General features: G+C 41.7%; 3 protein-coding genes across 7 annotated transcripts in view; 2 read left to right on the top strand and 1 right to left on the bottom strand.

Moving 5' to 3' along the window:
- Window positions 1-160: 160 nt before the first annotated feature.
- ints7 (integrator complex subunit 7) lies at window positions 161-13,124 on the bottom strand. Of its 2 annotated transcripts, XM_079349542.1 has the most exons (21): window positions 13,115-13,124; window positions 8,862-9,032; window positions 8,591-8,720; window positions 7,654-7,800; window positions 7,411-7,548; window positions 7,272-7,318; window positions 6,769-6,968; window positions 6,153-6,275; window positions 5,948-6,065; window positions 5,646-5,780; window positions 5,432-5,529; window positions 4,295-4,534; window positions 3,835-3,972; window positions 3,246-3,452; window positions 2,894-3,085; window positions 2,644-2,747; window positions 2,477-2,545; window positions 1,902-2,034; window positions 1,634-1,732; window positions 768-953; window positions 161-566 (listed from the first exon to the last, which is right to left on the bottom strand). In XM_079349542.1, the coding sequence occupies exons 2-21, from the start codon at window positions 8,953-8,955 to the stop codon at window positions 285-287; spliced, it is 2,880 nt and encodes a 959-aa protein (XP_079205668.1). In that variant the 5' UTR covers window positions 8,956-9,032; window positions 13,115-13,124; the 3' UTR covers window positions 161-284. The 2 variants fall into 2 exon arrangements, with proteins under 2 accessions (XP_079205668.1, XP_079205667.1); XM_079349541.1 differs by lacking the exon at window positions 13,115-13,124 and having other exon boundaries at window positions 8,862-9,057.
- On the top strand, window positions 9,473-15,398 carry dtl (denticleless E3 ubiquitin protein ligase homolog). The gene is made up of 15 exons (XM_079349559.1): window positions 9,473-9,702; window positions 10,321-10,458; window positions 10,550-10,642; window positions 10,727-10,788; window positions 11,033-11,153; window positions 11,291-11,356; window positions 11,476-11,591; window positions 11,684-11,757; window positions 11,854-11,960; window positions 12,126-12,230; window positions 12,750-12,862; window positions 12,988-13,077; window positions 13,241-13,364; window positions 13,521-14,170; window positions 14,528-15,398. The coding sequence occupies exons 1-15, from the start codon at window positions 9,651-9,653 to the stop codon at window positions 14,591-14,593; spliced, it is 1,977 nt and encodes a 658-aa protein (XP_079205685.1). The 5' UTR covers window positions 9,473-9,650; the 3' UTR covers window positions 14,594-15,398.
- A 681-nt stretch (window positions 15,399-16,079) lies between these two features.
- ppp2r5a (protein phosphatase 2, regulatory subunit B', alpha isoform) overlaps window positions 16,080-19,414 on the top strand; it is a 35,594-nt gene continuing 32,259 nt past the window's right edge. The window contains exon 1 of one of the 4 annotated variants that reach the window (XM_079343626.1): window positions 16,080-17,222. In XM_079343626.1, coding sequence (XP_079199752.1) covers window positions 17,075-17,222 — 148 coding nt within the window. In that variant the 5' untranslated portion in view covers window positions 16,080-17,074. The remainder of the gene's footprint in view (window positions 17,223-19,414) is intronic. The other 3 variants (XM_079343625.1, XM_079343628.1, XM_079343627.1) reach the window with 3 other exon arrangements.

Here is a 19,414-nt window from a genome sequence, read left to right as displayed (position 1 = left end):
ACAAATGTTGCATTTTTTCTGGAAGCTTACCTTCTTGCTTAAAATATGCATAATCAGATTGACTTGAAGCCCTACTTTTTCAGGACTTTGGTTATCAGTGAAATGACATTTTCCCATGACCACTTGCAACAGGTTACGATTATTTTTGCATAGATCACGTATTCCAGCATTAAAATTATTATTTTTTTTTAATAATTGAAAAAGTATGTACAAATTCAGTTTCAACAAGACAAAACAGGTCAAAGAAGTGAAGCTAACACTGTTCTGAAAGATAACAGCATTCACTAGAAGCGGGCGTACGGACTCCTCTGCGGCGCTGGCTGAGATCCTCCCTGTTGTAGCTGATGGCGGAGCTGCTGGGAGTAAGGATCCTCCATGGATTTGACAGACACAGTCGTCTTGGGCCCGGTCTTCCACTCGATTCCGCTCTCATCCACCACTGAAGCCTCCACAGTGACAGTGTGGGTGCCCAAGATGGAAAAATTCAGCAAAAACTGGGTGCTGAAGTAGTCGTTGTGGGGTTCTACACGTTGCTCGATCTCATTGGTTTTAGTATCAAGTGGAATCTGAGAGGGAAATGTAAAAACAGCAGAAGTCTGACCATTAAGCAAGCGGGCAAAACAGTCACAAAAAGCCAACAAATAGGAGTGCAATCATCAGAAGAAGGCTAGCGTGAATAAATACAGGTTGTAAATAAAGCACTGTCTCAAAGAACACGCTTCCTTGCTATTTAAGCATTTTCTAAGATGAAGGCAAACGAAGGATACCTTATACTCAGGTCCCGTCTTGCTCTGGAGAACCGAAGTCACATTGAGACACACAGAGTGAATCTTTCGGAAGAGTCCTGGAGTTGAACCGTGCTGCACCACCCCCTCCACCTTCAGAGTCAGCTGCTGGCTGTTCTGCACCGGGATCGGTTCGCTCGGCGTTCGTGGGGAGGGAGAGAGGGCGAGCTAGAGACATTAAAAAGAAACACCTTGGTTGGCCCCGTGACATCCAAAGAAAAGGACTGCAAAGAACTGATGGAACTGGGTCTGTCCCCATGATTATAAAGCATGAAAAAGGCACACTGGGATGATGGCTGGCTGTACATTTAGTGTTTATGGTGGAGTTTAAAAGGGTGAGATGCTTCACAAAAGGTATGAATAAAAGCAGCAGAGTGTTGAGGGGTGTGCTCTACCTTTTGTTAGTTGAACCTGCGACTATAGACCTTTTCCGTCTGCTTATTTTGCAGACGTGCCGTAACTGAGCTCAGCTGTCATCAAGTCTTTGAACATTCATATTCAACAGCGGATTGTTGGTGTCCTCGTCTGGGAATTCGCATTTTGTTTCGCCGTTGGCAAAGCACGGCACAGCGGGAGCTCCACAGACACACAGTCAGACGTGCACAGACACACAGCGCTTTGCTCCAACCACTGACTCGCCCTGTAACGCCTCTGTTACGACCGCCGAAGTTGGTAAATAAGAGAGATCACTGCATCCCCTCATTAAGCCTCTGCCACAGCTTGTAACTGGAGTGTGAATAGAGCTAATGACTAGTCGGGACACAAGCTCTAATACCCGGGTCAAAGCAGCACCGACTCATGTTTTACATTCAGTTTGGTGAGGGCAGTGTTAAAGTGAGTTGTTTTACCTTGATGCTCGTTGACTGGAGCTTTTGGAAGAAATATCTCTGGAAAGACATCGGAACTTTCAGCAAAGCTATGACAGCGTCGCAGAGGCATCCTGTGTGCTGAAAAATAAGAACGGCAAAAAATCTCGTCATTATATTGACGTGACGTTTTGCGGTAGTGTGAGACAAAGACACAGGCTTCTAATCGATCCCAAACACACGTTTCACTTTACACTTGAACATTGAGCACTGACTGGATGCCTAATTGGTAACTGATTTTTTTTTTTACCAGGCATGACACAGGAGGGTGTTTCTTTGTGAGGCCCTCCACTTCCTCCAACACCCGACTGAAGACTGACATCATCCGTCGCTCATATTCACTCTGTGTCTGGACCGACCCGAGGGTGCCATACTCCTGAAAACTACATTAGAGAGAGAGACAGATACAATCAGCTCCAGTCAAACGTCATTACATTGAACATTAGCTAACAGAAAAGCTTTTTATCAGTGGAATAACATGCACAGATTTTCATCAAAGGTTGAGGGTCCAAGCCAAATGTTAAGCTACATCCATACATCACTTTGTAGTCGGTTAAAAACGATGACATTCCTCAGTGGAAGGAAGTTAAAACTAAAGGAAATGTATCCTCATAATGTATCAAAAGCCCACAGAGAACATTTTCTCATAAGCCTGTAAAAACCTCCAAACACTGAGTTAAAGAAAAAGGTCATAGTTATTTTATCCTACAAAACACGAAAGTTCACTCCACGACAGAAACAATAAAATGTTGTTTGAAATCAATAAACCTTCCTCTACACCACTGAACAAATAAAGAGAAGTCACATTGTCCAAGCAGCTCTCACCTGGCTGCCTGTGGGTCCAGTATCAGCGCTTCTATAACATGTGACACAAGCAAACAGCTCTGTTGTTGTCTGAGCGGAAAGTCAAAGAAAAATGTCGAGAGAAAAATCGAGTAAAAAACAAAACAAAAAACAAAGCAGGACTGAGAGTGTGTTGTGTTTAAGGATACAGCTCCACATTTCGAAGAGTGGCGTAATCAGCATCAAAAGACGATTGGTGTAATTCAGAGTAGCGAGCTGCGAGACTTCTGAACTCATCCATGCACACCTTCATCTGAGGGAGAGAAACAAACAGAGGGGACTTGATGGTTTGCTTCATTTAATCTTCTCGGAGAAAACATTTATCTTGCTGGACAGTGAATGGAGTCAGCTCAGGCAGGTTAAACCATGCATCATGTCCCACAGCCTTTAGAGTTTTACCTGCATGGAGATGCGTCCGCACCGCTGCAGGTCGTTGCCTGCGAGGCCGACGGTGGTGGCGATTGCGGGAGGAGGGCTGGTTTTCAAACTGTTGCAGGTACAGATGAGCTGAGACAGAGCCTGCAGGGTGTCTATGCGGAGCTTAATGAACTCACACTGAAATGTAAGCGGGCTCAGGGGAGTGCTGGCAGCCTGTTGGGAGAGATTAATCAGATAACAGTACGTCAACACAGGTCTTGTTTGGTTTACCTTACAAGATAAAGTCAGGTATTGGGAATTTAATCCGTTAATGATGCAAGATGCAGATCGAGTATCGGCAGTTTTAGCAGCAGATGCCTCGGAGTCAACTGACCGTGAGGGAGGCAATGCCCTTTTGGTAGGAGCGCAGGGCCTCTGCAATGGCACTCATGGCTCCGCTGTAGTCTCCGTCCTCCACATGACTCAGGCACTGCTCCGCCTGGGAAAACTCCTTCAGGCTGTTCAGCCAGAAGTAAAAGTGCTCCGACGCCACACGGGTCCGCAGACTCTGGTACAGCTCGCTGGAGAACTCATGGCATCCCTGTGGAACCGAGAACACTTCATCAAGTCTGAGCTGCACAACTTTGCAGGAGAAGGGCTGCTTTGGATTCTTCAACACGTTTGCCCTTTTCAGTTCTAATAACACATTTCATGACAGCTTCTGCCTGTGTGTAAATGTAAGAGCTCTACAACAGACTCATGGCCTGAGCCCTTTTCTATTTATGTCCATGCGTTCATCTTTCTGAATAACACCGAGGTCTTGAGTTATTAAAACATGGAGTACAGAGTATAATGTTTTCAGAGCAGCAACCTCGATAGACAACTTTCCTATCGACACAAATGACGAGCTATTTCAAAAATATTCCACGTGAGGGGAATTAATAAGCCTCTTAAATCCTTGGCATGCACAAACATGTGATTACCATGCGCGACGCCTGTCTTGCGATTCGATACACAGTCCAGCCATTGGCCACGTTCTCCAGCTGCTGTTTGATGACAGTCTTCACTTCAGCCGACAGAGACGACTGGCTAGCAACAAAAATGACTGTTGCCAAGGAAACCTGCAGAAAAAAAAAAAGAGGAGAAGAGTGTGAAAATCCAAAATAGAATAGAGTAGAAAATAGTTGGTCTCCTTCTGTGTGCAAGAGGCAGAAATGTTGTCTTCGACCAGTGTGTGTGCAAATTCATGACGTTAAAAACACGCATTTACAGAAGTGTAGCAGTGAAAACAAATGAAAGATCAGGCTCTTTTTACACAAAGACGTGGATCAGTATTACTGCTCAGTTGTTATGTAAATGATACTCTGAGTCTCAGATGCCTGTACGTCACACATTCAAGCTGAATTTACAGCAGCAGAGTCTGTCTCATGAACCGTCGCTCACCAGAAGCTCCTGCTGCTTGCCGGTGGACGAGTGACTGGCCACTCTGTACAGGTCCACCAAATCTCCCAGCATGCCGTCGCCCAGCACGGGCAGGTGGGAGGCAATGGCTGCCAGAGAGTGGCACAGGAGAACACGCGAGGAGTCGCAGGATAAGTGCAGCTGGCCGAGCAGGAATTCCACAGCTGATTGGCTGAGGTGGGGTCGACTTTTCAGCAGTTTGACCAATGAGGTGAGGGCAGTCTGGGGTTGACACAGAGAGGTAAATAGACACGTATTACTAAGTCATAAGGTAGACAAGGAAAACCACATATCATACAAACGTTTCCAGTCGGCTGGTGGGTGTTTTATGTCCACTCTATTAACTATTAAAGCTGTCGTCTTTCCCTCCTCTGTCGCCATTTTACATTCATTCAACTGATTTTACAGACCGACCAATCGATGCTTTGGTACTTTTTTTTTTTCTTTTTAAGAGGAAGACAATGTAACTTTTTGATCCAGTCGATGTCGCCCTTAGGCATCAGCGTGAAATCAAGACAACTCGAGCTGCCTTTTTGCCCTAGCGGGCTAATGTTAGCACCCTTTAGTTTGCTCGTAGCTTCACACTACATGGAAAGTTACACAAAATGAACATGATCCAAAAATGCTTATGTGACGTTCAAATAAGCAGTGGGTACAGGATGTTATTCTTCTTCTCTCGAGTCCCTCACTTGAACAACTTTTATACTTTTAGACCGTCGCGTCCATGTAAACACAATGTAGATACGGCTCAGACATCGCAGACAGCGGGACCCGAGTGTCCCACTCATTGTAGACAGTCATGACTACGTTTTTTAGAGGATAATCTGGATTTCTGTCTTATTCGTATGTAAAATGATGCACACTCTGCCTTTAATTGAAAAACTGATGCAACTTAACCAATCTGCAAGCAGGAAAAATGAGTTTGCTGCTTTGGAATATAATCAACATTTTTTATATTTTGTGATTTAACAACTTTTCAATCCATTTAAAGACTGATTGATTTGCAACCATGGAGTTGTTCATAGCAGAGCAACAAGGCTAAACTTCGAGGAAATAAGCCAGTTTCTCCGCTTTTTCGGTACCAAAACAACATTTAACACAGCACGATTCCTGCCTTACTTTAAGTGTTGCTTGTGCACTGGTGCTGCTGTCCTGACTGCAAAGCATCAGAAGGGACTCGACTCCCAACACGGTGTCCTGCTCCAGCTGGACTATATCTGAGAAGGAAAAAAAATAAATAATCAAAAAAGCACGCTAACACTCAGCCTTGGCACACAGCAGTCAACGTGGGCTGAATGTGAGATCAATGCAGCGTATTCTCGCTGTGACTAACCTTTTTCTGGACAGGAAATGGCGATGTTGGAGAGCACTATGACCCCGTGAGCAGCCACTGCCAGGTTGCTGTGGTAACAGCATTCTTGTGCTAATTTAACCAGGTCAGTGTGGCGGGGGGGAACCGAGGAGCCACCTGAGAGGAATGTTTGAGAGGAATACAGATCAGTCCACGGCCTTTACCTTCATACCAACATACATAACGTTAATGGAAACCTGATATCTCAGCAGCGTCAACAGCAAACACTTCAATGGTAAAAGATGTTCTCATCAAATCAAGACCATCTTACAATTGGTCAGCACCTGTCATGTTGTTAAAGTACTGCTTGATTGCAATAGTCCCAGAGAGGGTGGAGAGGACGGCCAACATCCCCAGCTTTAAACTGTTGTATGGGCTGCTCAAGGCGCACTCGCACAGAGTCTGCAGAGACAAATTGCGTTTAACACCATTCAGCTTTTCACCCAACATCATTCCAATCCCCACACACAGTGTGATCCAAATCTCCACCTGAGTGTTTTCTCTGATCCACAGGTGAGGAGCCTTCTTAGCCAGGAGCTTCAGGTCATTAATTGCGAGTCTCTTCACGGCTTTTCTTGGGTCGTCTTTCAGGTATTGAAGGAGGAGCTGCAACTGTACGGAGAAGGGTTCAAAAAGACAATCAGGCGTTTAAAACAGTGCCGATAATGATAGCAATAATAAAGCAATGGCTTTGTAGTACAGTTAACATATGTTTACATACACTGCTTCTTCTAGTTACGTAGTTGTTTTAACGGAACTATCGTAGTACACAAAAAGTTACATTCCTGTTGTACATTTTCCTCTGAGAGTGTGTGTGTGTGTTTAAATGTGAAGCTACAGATGTTTCTCTACAAGTCCCACTCCCAAAAGGCCATAAAGCCATCTGTGTAATCACAGACTGGGACGCCAATATTACACCATAGTGGGATCAACGTGGAAGAACAAAGCTGAAATGACTGCAGAGCTTTGTTATGGCATTGTTGCAGATTCACAATCTGAAATAAGCCATTAGCATAGCAGTCCATCATCTGCCCTCGAAGACAGCGGCCACTCCACATGTAGAATTTAACGATAGCTACGAGTCTATCTTAGGCAAACTGTTTACCTGCTTTGGAATATCTACAAGGGAGGAGGCAGCCAGCTGGGTGAAGGTGTGCAGGCTGACGATGACCATGGGGGTGGAAGGATAAGAGCTGACCAGGTGCTGTAGAAGCTCTCTGCTGCTGGAGGCCAGGCTGGCATCATGGTGCATGTGCTGCAGCATGGGGATCAACTTCAGCTTCAACTCCACTGGAGTGTCCAAAGCTGAGGACCAGATTAAGACATGGCTGAGAGAACAGCATAGATGGTTTTTGCACTGTGGACTTCATGATAACATCCACCACAGTCAAAGCTTTTTTGTTTTGATAACATTTTGAATAGTTTGTGTTAACCGTGATCTCTGTTAATACTTTCCTCTTCTGTTTTAAGAAGCAGTTGTTTTAATACATGTTTTGAATGCTTACCTAGCATTACCCACTCATTACGGAGCATTTACAGTTAAAATGTTAATTTTTATTTATCCAAAAGTCATACGCAACTTTTTTTGTGTACTGATGGGAGACTTACCTTGTATCATCTCACTGAGTTTGTTGCAAATCCCAGCAGCAAAGTCTCTGAAAATATGAAAAAACATAATAAGTAAAAATGCAATGTGAACATCACCTCATAAATATTGTGTGTCTAAAGCTCAGGTAAGTTTTCTTACTTCGACTGTGCGGAGAAGCTCGCAGCAGCAAATATGGCCGCTTCTACTTCGACATTGTCATGAGAGTCGAGGCTTTGGCGGATACTGTGGTGGGCGTTCTTCCTCTCTGGGATGATGGAGGCCAAACTACCGAGCATCCTGAACATAAGGAAAACCGCATGGTTAATTGTAAAATGTCAGATAAAAATTGGGACGCTAGCAAGCATCGGTCATGTTACAGAAAATGTTCATTGTTAGATATACCTCAGAGTGATTGCTCTGGCCACTGGGTCGTTGCTATGGATGACTGAAAACACACGTTTGACAAATTCATCCACATTGAGGATCTTTTCCAGATGTTTCTCACTCTGTTGAGTAACTTTTAGCACACAGAGGCGCAGGAAATTGTTCCTGAAATCAGAGAAACAAGGCTTTTTACAAATTACCATGGCAAAAAAAATGTTTAAATTGCTCAAAAGAACAAACCCCAAAGTCTCTCTTTGTCTGTAAGTTTCCCGCAAAAAAAAACAACGTGTTTATGAGGTACAACAAGGTAACTGTCATGTGATTGTATACACATGCCTCTATATTTTACCTACATGGAGAGTTATAATGTCCAGATCTCTGCTGTTTCAAAGACTTGTAGAATCAATTTAATTATTATTTTGAAGGTTGGAGTTAGGCCAAGGCTGTAAATAACATTTAGTTTTATTGTTTTATAGATGTGTATTTTATTTACATTGGGATTTCTCATAAGACTGATGCAATCTTAGTCTTAGTTTATATTTCATACGGTGCAATATTTATTTCATATTACAGCTATAGTTTAGAATGTCTAATAGTGCAATATTTGAATTTATTTCTGCAATATCCATTCATAATTTATTACACTGTTATTGATAAACAAGTCCTACCACACATAGTCCATCTACCTTAATTACAGTTACTTTTTTTTTTTTTTTTTTTTACATTCTTCTTCTGTGGTTTTTCTTTCTTTTCAGCTGTGTGAGAAGCCACACATTTCGTTGTACATTTGTATAATGTCAATAAAGGTGTTTTATTCTATTCTTTTCTTTTCTATTTCTTTGTTCAAGAGAATACCTTTTGTCAGTTCATTATTTATCATAAGAACAAAGGTGGACTTATATTGTAAGAATTGGACATAGATCTGTGTAACTGGAAGTTCATAGAGTCCCTTTACCCAAGTCTGAAGATGTCAGCTAGTTTGAGAAAAGCAGAGTTGATGAGGATGGGGAAAGGATACTTTTGGAAGAGTTTGGGGAAGAGCACCACAGCCTCACACTGCTCCCCCAGCTTCACCGACCGCAACCCTGCAATTAAAGCCATTTCACAGGTCAAATTAAAGCAGGGATATTACATATAATCAGTAACATGTCGTGAAACAAACACCTAGAAAGGATACAACACTCAGGATCAGCACTGCTAACGAGTTAGCAGGCAAGCTAACGCACCTTTGTCCAGCTCCAGGAGAGCCGAGTTGGCGTCCAGTTCTTGCTCACCATAACACGCTTCTGACAAGAATGAACGGGCTGTAGAAAGAGACATTGTTGTTGTTTGTTTACGTCAGAAAACGGCCTAAACAAAAGACACGAGTCTTTAGCATTTCATTGTAAAGGCGGTGAAAAAAAGACATTACAACCGGATATTAAAACGGTACCTTTTCCGGTCTCAATATTTCTTAAAAAAATAAAACAATACTAATTTTAAAAAAAATAGTGCTCATAACTTCTTACATTGGTGTGCCTTATTCCTGAATAATTGCAATACCCGAATATAACATTACCAATTACTGAATAATACATACTACTAACATTTTAACGATTTGCTCATAATGATCCAACAAACACGTAGAGAAATTACATGAGTTATGAACAAATATATACCGCATACTCTGTAAATGTTTAAAACGTTCATATTGCTCTACCAAAACTCCATAGTGCACCTTTCATATTTTTTTTAAAGAAGAAAGTGACCCGAGGACGTTTGGATTCACATGACTGTGAAAAAGGTAACTCACGAATGTTACCTTTAATCTGAAGTAAACCGGATATGGAGACGATGCAGGGTGCAGAAAGTACAGACGCGTCAACCAATAGCAGCGCGTTACGCAAGTTTAGCGGGTGATTCAGAGGATCTGTTCGCGGGAAGCTCCAGTGACACAGAAAATACGACCACAAGCTTGCGATCTGTTAAAGTTTTATTTTATTATACACCAGATCGTCTTCTTCTACGGTGTAGGGATGCTCTTCCGCTCGATCGTTGACAGAGGAGTGGGCAGACGGCGGCAGAATGGTGAGATTATCTGTTTTGTTAGTCAGTTTTCGGGGGGGGGGGGGGGGGTTGTTGGTTCCCTCTTGTTTTATTGTGCTATCTACATAGCTTCTCTACATCCAGGGTAATACACCAAGCTAAAGTCTGTGTTATGATTCAGATTACATTTGTAACATTGATTGCGCCCTTTTTCGTTTTTTTTTATGGCTGTAGAAAATGTAGAACATTCAAAATTAGTTTATTCACGTCATTAACCCTGCGTGGTGACTGCGTCTGAAGGAAAAAAACCAAACTAATAAAACCCAAAATACGCATTAAAATGTTAGGAAACGATTAGTATCAGCATTAAAAAGTGACCGTAAGACGGATATATTTCAATAAGATATGGCTGATTTCAATAAATAAAATGTTTTCACAATCGAAACCGATATGACACATCTAAAAAAAATTATAATCTGGGAACAGATTAACTCAAATGAAATGGCCTCCACTCCTTCTAAAATAATCTTGAAAAACGTAGACTTGTTGTCTTTCCAGAAAGTATTGTGTTGTTATACCATATTATGAACATGCTAGTGCAAATTCCCGAAGTTGAAATACTGATCGTTGTTGGATTTAACGTGTTTTGTCATTGTTCAGCCCTGCATGCAGATCTCTGGCACAGGTATCCTTTGAGTTCCCTGCTGGCAGGTTACCAGTGTGTTCGACACGAGGAACACATCTCCTATGGCAACCTGGGTGACTCTGTGCCTCCATTTGGATTAGCTTTCTCCTCTGGTAAGTCCCCACATGTTCATACATGACAACTTCAGAAGACTGTGGTCATGACCTTTCTGACATGCCCTTTTTTTCTTTTATGTCCTTTCAGCTGGAAACTCACATAATATTCTGGCAGCAGCTAATGAAGAAGGCATTGTCAGGATCTACAACACGGAGAGTCGAGAAAACCCGCTTCTTAAAGGTATGTGCAGTGACTCCTTTATTTCCTTCTATAGCTGTGTCTAATGTCACATCGGTATTTAACAATGTGTGTATGTTTTTGCAGAATGGCTGGCTCATGAGAATGCTGTCTTTGACATTGCATGGGTACCAGGGGAGCCTCAATTAGTGAGTACATCTAATATTTCCATATTGGAAGTCTATGAATCTTGATTTATATATATGATATATATGTATATGTATATATATATATATATATATATATATATATATATTTATACCAACTAAGAATTGGACTCCTTTTTTGTTCTTTTATTCATGTCACTTCATTTAAAGCACACTGTTAATTCTTTATAAAGCACAAAAACAAAGCTGCCTTTGAATGACACTGTTGGTCATGGATCATTCACAGGTGACTGCAGCCGGTGATCAGATGGCCAGGTTGTGGGATGTGAAGTCCGGGGAGCTGTTAGGCAGCTTCAAGGGTCACTTATGCAGCTTAAAGTCTGTTGCATTCACACCAGACGAGAAAGGTAACGAAGCACAAAATAAATAATGTTGGGAAATAAGCAAGTGCATAAGTGTGCAATCCCCCATTCAGCTTCAATATCTTTGTATCTATAGTACTCTGTTGTACCACATTTTTAAATCTTTGTCCTCTATTACGCAGATGTGTTCTGTACTGGGGCTAGGGATGGGAACATTATGGTCTGGGATACCAGGTGCAGCAAAAAAGGTATTCATTACAATTTACAGTTAAAAACCTGATAAGAGAGACATTAAGTCTAACTGGGCTAATTACAGATAAGTAAGGGTGTCTCACTGTGTGTGATCATGTATGCGTCTCCCTCTCAGATGGTTTCTACAGACAGGTGAAACAGATCAGCGGTGCTCATAACAAAGCCGAGACAAACCTTCCAACCAAAACCAAGAAGAGGCGGAGCAGCACACGTGGCATGGCTCCCAGTGTGGTGAGTTTTTTTTAAATTTTTATTTATAGGGGTAAATAATGGGCCTGTGCAGAAAGGGCGGCAGATATTTGAGCGTGTTGTCCCTCTTTCAGGATTCTCAGCAGAGTGTCACAGTGGTTTTGTTTCGGGATCAGCACACGCTCATCTCTTCTGGAGCAGTTGACGGGTAAGAAACCAAAGTGACAAACATGCAGTCTACAATAAATGCCAGAGCAAAACACATATGCATTGTTGATTTTCTATTTCCATTTCTTATTCCCAGAGTGGTCAAGATGTGGGATCTGAGGAAGAACTACACTGCACACCGTCAGGATCCTGTTCCCCTGCAGCAGTATTCATACCCGGGATCTTGTATGCGTATGCGACTGGGTAAGTTCTGCTCACTGTTAGAAATCCATATTAACTGAAATACTCTGAGCCCAGCTGTTGACATGTAATAGGATCTGATTGTATTCCAAGAGAACAGTTTATCTAATTTTTGCTTTGGAAAAACAAGGACCGAAGATAGATTTCTGCATCTTGATGTCTTTCCAGGTTATTCAGGACTTGTTCTGGACGCCACCAGATCCAACGTCATGTGTAACTGCACTGATGATAATATCTACATGTTCAATGTCAGCGGGACAAAAACAACCCCAGGTAAACGAGGCCTCCTCTCCCGGTGTTTTTTTTTTTTTTTTTCACGCTCTAAAAGACATGCAGTCTATCACCAAATCATTGCCATTGCATTTCACTAGATGGGGCTACTAACTAATGCTTTGACTGATATGTGGAGCAGAGGGCAAAGAGAGAGAGTGCACTGTGACTGAGGAAATGAAGACAAGCACAAACTATTTGTGATCATACAAACCTATTCTAAAATCTATCATGAACATATTCGGGAAAAAGTTAGAGTAGTAAGGAATGCTAAAAAGCACAACATCAGCTGTTAATACACAGTATTGTAACACTGGCAGCCATTTTGTTCACATCCAAGTACTGTATTGGCCTATATGCTAAATACATGAAATGATCCGCTGGTCACTCTGTTAAATCTGCAGCACTCTCTAACTCCTCTCAGCTCATGGGTTTGTTTGGATTTCTTTCATCGGGCTACATTGCGTTCTGAATTTAAACTTGTTGAAGGGATTCTAAAATCTTTGTTTTCTCTTTCAACAGTTTCAGTTTTCAGTGGCCACAAGAACTCCTCTTTTTACGTTAAGTCCACTATCAGCCCAGACAACCAGTTCTTGGCCAGTGGCTCGAGTGACAATCACACATACATCTGGAAGGTACTGTCTTTTTTCTTTTTTTTCTTTTTTTTGTTCACAAACCGAAACAGGAAATATTTTCTCTTTCCAATGAATGGAATTGCACTGGTGTATTTCAGCGTTTGTCTTCTCCTATCACATTTTAGATCTCTGACCCTACACAATCTCCCATGACGCTCCAAGGCCACAGTGAGGAAGTGACATCTGTTGCATGGTGCCCCACAGACTTTACCAAGGTGAGGCAATACGCATGGTTCTTTCTGTGGGTGCATTTAAAAAAGACTCACTGAGTCACCTATTCATAAATGAGCAGTTCCAGCTTAAGCCGAGTTGTTTGAACAGGCTTGGGGGGAAAAAATCGATTCAGGCTCCATATAATCTCCACTGTTCTGTTGGCAGATTGCTTCCTGCTCTGATGATCACACTATCCGGATCTGGAGGCTTCACAGGGAAATGGACGGCGCTCAGTCTTCAGTGGGAGAGGCCAACCTTGTGGGCTGGGCACGTCATAAGACTCCCTCAAGTAAGTATTACAACTTATATTAACTATCTTCCCGTGTTTTGTGAGTGTTTTTCATATTGTTTTGTCATATAAGAAAACGCTGCTTTTCTTTACTTCAGCTGCAAAAACATCAAGTTGTAGTATATGAAGTGACCGAAACTTCTCTTTTATTTGAAGGGCCTGCGATTCAACCTGAAACAACTCCTGCAAAGACCAAGACAACAGAGAGTCTTGTTGGTCTGGCATCACCCCAGCTCGCTGTCTGTGCTCCCAGCGGAGCTGCCCTGCCTCTGCCCTCCATCACCACCTCACCTCTCCCCTCTCAGGAAGCCAAGGCTGCAGCTGCTCGCCAGAGAACCCCATCTTCTATCAAACAGTGGTTGTCACCAAGCCGTGGATCTCCCGCCATGGTCAGCCCTCCGCTCCATAAGGTTCTGAACCCGTGTCCCAAGAGCCCAGCGAGCAGCTCCTCTCATACAGAACGGCGTGCAAAACGCAGGCTGGAAACGGGAGACAATTCAGCTTCAGGCTGCAGCACTGCAGCACAGTGTGACTGTGTAAATGAACTCTACCCAACGGCAAAAAGAAGTCGGGTCCTGTCTGGAATCTGCTGTCCCACTCAAGAGAGCTCGGTACAAATGAACTGTGACGCAGAAATCAGCAAGCAAGCGTCGCCAAAACAGAGCGGCAAAGAGAATTTGTCCCCGAGAACGATCGACTGGTTGTCAGTGATGGGTCAGAAGATGAGGAAAGGTCAAGGAAGCCCCAGTGCTCCCAGAAGCCCCAGTGCCTCAAAGAAACAAGACGGCAAGACACCAGCTTCACCGGTAAGCAAGCATCAGAAGTCCCTCATATTTTTTGTAACACCATGCTATGGGAAAGAGAAGTCAGTAGACAATTCCTAAGTCCACATACAATAATTAATAACAAAACTTTCATCTCATATAAAGTTTGGCCTACTTAATACTTTATATCTCATCATATCTGCACTGACAGCACTAAACTAGCTGTTTCCTTTGTTTGTAGTCTCTGTTTAAGAATGAGCCGTTTCAATAGAGCACAGTGTCGCGAGAATGGATGAACGAAGATTTAGCAGTCCTTTGTCATTGCTTATTTTTCCATTAATTGATACATTTGCCAGCTGTTCATAGTGTTTATCCTTCTTTGTTGATGATGTTTTTCAGACCATCCGATCACCACAGGCTATGAAGAAAATCTCCACATATTTCACCAGGAGGCCTCTGGAATGAAGTCTCGTGCTCCTGTTTTGAAATACTATCTTTTTTTTCTTTTTTTTTTAACCTGAACCTACATCTGGAAAAAACAGCCTCCAAGAACACTGAGCCATGACAAGATTACATGAACCTGAGCTCTATGGGGATTAAAAACCATTGTTCTGAATATTTGATGCTGTGTTTTAACATCCCAAGAGGCTGCTTTTTAATTTGAATGGGGTCATAGGTTTTGCAGTCGCCTCCTACACAAAGTTCTGCTGCTTTTGCTGAATATCTAGTAGAGAAACAAAATTACATGTTGCTGGGGAATATTCTCATTGTGCATGTCTGCCAGCTAGCGTTAAACAGAAGAAACATTTATTCAGCTGCACAGAAGATCAACCACCAGGTTGAGCAGAGGGATGAGCTTTACTATTAAGAGCTTCATCTCTGATTTTTTTTTCTTCATCTTATCAGTTTTTATCTTTTTTTTTTTTCTTTCTGTTTAATGTTAAAGAATTAAAATTGCAACGTGTAATTTTCCTTGAGCAAATGCTTAAGTTGTCTATATGTACAAAATAACCAATGATTGTTGCATGGCTGTTTGTATTTAAATGACACTATTTTTTTTAAACTGAAAATAGTATTCAGTTTGTGTTACATGCTTGTGTTGCATTTATGCATTTATCTACTGCTGAGAAACTGTCTATTCTTAAATTAACTGCTCTTCACAAGTTGCACAGTGTTTTTTGTTTCTGTCTCTTTGATTTGAATTGTTTTTGGAGCATGTAGAGTTAAAATGTGAAAGTCTGCATATAAATATGCTTAATGCATCTGTTCTGTTTTAAAGCCCCTTTGCCCAGTCCTGGCATCCTGGGTTAGAAGCCTCAAATAAGCTGCAAATTCAGTTCAATGCACAGGGATTAGAACAACTTAGCCAAAGCTTCTTGCAATATGATTATCACAATTTAGATTGTGTACAAAAACAAGTATAAGAAATAATACGTGAGCAATTGCACATATCATTTAACTACTTTCTCATTCTTCTCAAAGGTATCTGTCCCAGGATTTTCTTAAACGGATTATCATTCATCAGTTCAATCAGTTTGTGCACTACTGTGCTTCACTTCTTCTAGTCTGTATCATTAGCACTAGTATGTTGGATTAACAAAAGTAGTCGCTTTGTTTTTATTAAACAAAAGGACAAATAATTAGAATCACTGAATTTAAACTACATGCGTGATTAATGATCCCGTTAAACTACATACATACAGAAAAACACATGTTCTCCCAAATGTTTTTTGTAACGATGGTGCATTCGTCATTTTAAAGGGTAATGGACAATTTCCTCTCCTACTCTGTAACTTTAACCCTCTCTGGTCAGTCGCAGGTACTACCGTGCTGCCACTCCTCGTTCGACGTCACGTATTTGTTTTCACATATCACATGTTCCGAACCCATCTCTGCGCCCGCTGATTGGTTAAAAAAGTTTAGAGTTTTTACGATTCTCTAGCTCTGATTGGTCAGTTCGGGGTGTCACTCAATGACGTACAACTGTCAGGCTCCGCAGTCTAACCGAGCAGTCAGCCAGAGACGAACAGCGAGTGGACGGCTGCACAGGGAGGACTGCATGTACCGAGCACGACATCCAAATGTTTTCTTTAATTTAGGAAAATAGGACGGGGAAACATAAATAACGTTTTCAGCGAAGAATATAGTTGGCGTTTCTCCGTTGTGGACCGGGCTAACTTTTAAGTGTTAAATGAGAGTCGAGGGAAACTGAACTTCATCGATCGCAGATAATTCTTCCGAAACACTCAGCGGAAGTGCAACAAGGATAAAAAAAAAAACAGTGCTTCATCACATGGACTCGGTGTTTGATCAAGAACAACTTGTATTTCATGGGGAAACTAGCCTTTCTAACTTTGTTTTTTTTTCTTGGTGCAAGCTGTTGTAGAACCGCACTTTAACGCTAGCTAATTTTAGCAAGCTAGCTAGATCCGTTAGCTGTCAGGCTAGCAGGGGCGGTAAGTAAGTTTGCTGCTCTCCGGATTCTGCGACATATCTTACTAACTTTATTTTTTTATGGCAATTTGTTTCAAACATTCAGCAACAGGTTGACTTCTTTGTGTACACGACGAAACGGCTTTAAAATAGCCCGAAAAAACAACATCAGTGCTACTTAGCTTACCTCGGTGACTTAAAGTTTTACTGTTAGCAAAGTCGAGACTTTTTTTGTTTCGTGTTTTGAAGATCGCCCAGCGTGTTTCTGAGAACAAGTAACCCAAATGATGCTTTCTTTGGACACAGTGTAATCATCCAACGCCGAGCACCGACCATGTTGGATTATACAGAATAGCATACGACTTGGGACAAGGAGGAGGGAGAGGACGAGCTTCGAGTCGTACACTTTATTTTTGTGCTGATGCGAACACAAGAGGACACTTCACTTCATTTTAACGGAGGGATAATACAACAGCTTTTCTGAAGTCCTCGTACTCGTTTCCTGCATCGAAAATGTCGGCCATCTCCGCAGCCGAGAAAGTGGACGGGTTTACGAGGAAGTCCATGAGGAAGGCCCAGAAGCAGAGGAAATCCCAGGGCTCCTCTCAGTACCGCACACACAGCGTCCCGGTGGAGCTGTCCCCGCTGCCGCAGCTCAAAGGTGAGAGGAGGAAGGAGACATACGACTACAGAAGATAGAACCTGCTATCACGAATATGTAGATATTATTCTTATTGGTGCTTCTATACTTTGTACATTTCAGTGCTTTTCTAATTTGGATATGGCAACATAGTGGTTAAAATATTTGTTCCATTTTTTTGTGTTTTTTTCTTTTCCTTCACACAAGCAGCTCGGATCATGTGACCCCAGGGCTTTTTGTAGTGCTTGTGCAGATTTTGCTTAGTTTAATGTGCTTAGTTTCTTAAACAGTTGTTTACTTACATTGCATCAGAGTTGCATTTTGCTTGTTTCAAGGTGTTTTTTGGAGACATCCAGAGAAGTCTCAGTAGAGCAGTGGGGGCTGAATTGAGGTGCAGTGACACGTCCAGACAGTATAAAAGGGGCTTATGTGGCTGTTATGGTTTCATGCCCCCACCAGGAGGTTTAACAGAAGCTCAACAAAAGTGACAGCAGAAAGGGGACATGGAGCAATTATGTCTTAGGCAACAGAAGCATGATTTGTTAAACTTGTTGCACGTTTCTTCCTCTGGTGTGTTGATGTTGGTACATTTTGTTGTTGGTGTAAACAATGTTGAGAAATTTGAAGAAATGCCTTGTAGTAATCTTTTCTCTACAACTGGAAAAGTTTTCATCTTGTGATGATGCAAAGCCTATTCCAGAGCAAACATTGCTGAGTTTAATCTCAAGATCCGTGCCAGAGGCTGGAATACTGGAACATCTCATGCAAGAAGAAGCGCTGTAACTTATTCCTATACACTGTCCAGACCCTTCCAGCAAACATCTGAAAATCTGGAAGTGCAACAAGCAGGTCACAAGCCACATGTCTGAAAGAGGAATCATAGTAGTCAACAACCTGTTGAATGAACTCCAGGGAGTTTGTTTCAGAATTGTTCGTTTTTACAGCTTGTTTTCAGAGGCATGAACTGATTTGTTCTGCAATGAATATTTGTCAGTGGCAACTTTCAACCTTTCAGCATTACTAAGAGCAGAAAATACAGGTCGAGCAAAAATGCATGAAGTGAAGCGTGACTGTGTGAGAAAATAAGGGTGGCCAGCATCAAACTTTGGAGAGTCTGTTGTGGAATAGATGCATACAGGTTGGAGGTGTGGCAAGGTGTGGTACAACACCTGATCAAGGTCGGCTTGTTTTTATCAAATTAACCAAACATTCACTTTTTCAGAAATGTTGCGTTCCTGATTTTAAAATCCATGTAAAATGTGATAGCATTACCCTTTAATACTGCTTGGATGTTGATATTAATGCTTCAAACTCTTCCCATGTAGTTTGTGTCAACATAGACACAGAATGTGAAGCAGTAGCTCTAACACTGTTGTTAATAGAAACAGTGATCTTTGGTGGTTGTAGTTTATCTACATTCTGCATCAGTTAATTTTGTGTTTAAACCAGAGACAGGTTGGTTGTCTTCCTTTAGCTTAGATTTAGCCTGCGGTTAAATCTGCCTGAGCTTAGCCTGCTTACAGACTTGTGTACTTAGGTTCCATTCACAACAATTTGTGCCTTCTCAATGTGTACTTAAACATGTCTCCACAAGTTACTGAAATGAGTTGCAGCATGTATCTGGTACTGTTTACACTAAGCTAGCATAACGAGGAGAAAAGGAAATATTGAATTAAGGTTTTGGTTTACCTAAGTCTACTAATTCACTACATTATAAACATAAGATGTATAGCATAAGGTACAGCTTTACCCTCCGTATGATAGTTGGATAAATTCACTGAGTAATTGTGGTTTAATGGGTCACATCGAGACCCTTCTATACGTTACTAAAAATATAAAATCCTATCTTGAACCACTTTTTTTAAATTTATTTTTTAAAAGGTTGATTCCACACAGCCCTAATTTATAGTCAAATCTCATATTTAACTTTTTCAAATCGGATGACTGACTTGCCGACATGTGAAGACAAGCCTCGACGAAGTGAAGTGAGAGACTTGCCTGTTCAAGTAGAAGGATCGTCTCAACATTTCAAGAAACCTATAATTAATGATTTGGCATCAATTATGAATGCTAGTAGAGCGGCTAGAATATGGCAAACATGATAATTATTTATTTCATTATTTTGAATGATGTCAAGATCATCTCACTGACTTTACAGCATCTGCATCATAACAGTAACATGTCCCACACAAGACAAAATAAGTGACACACGG

This window comes from Symphodus melops, assembly GCF_947650265.1.
Source record: "Symphodus melops genome assembly, chromosome: 1".
Taxonomy (NCBI): domain Eukaryota; kingdom Metazoa; phylum Chordata; class Actinopteri; order Labriformes; family Labridae; genus Symphodus; species Symphodus melops.
The sequence above is the reverse complement of the archived record's forward strand: the minus strand, read 5'-3'. Positions and strand labels throughout refer to the sequence as shown.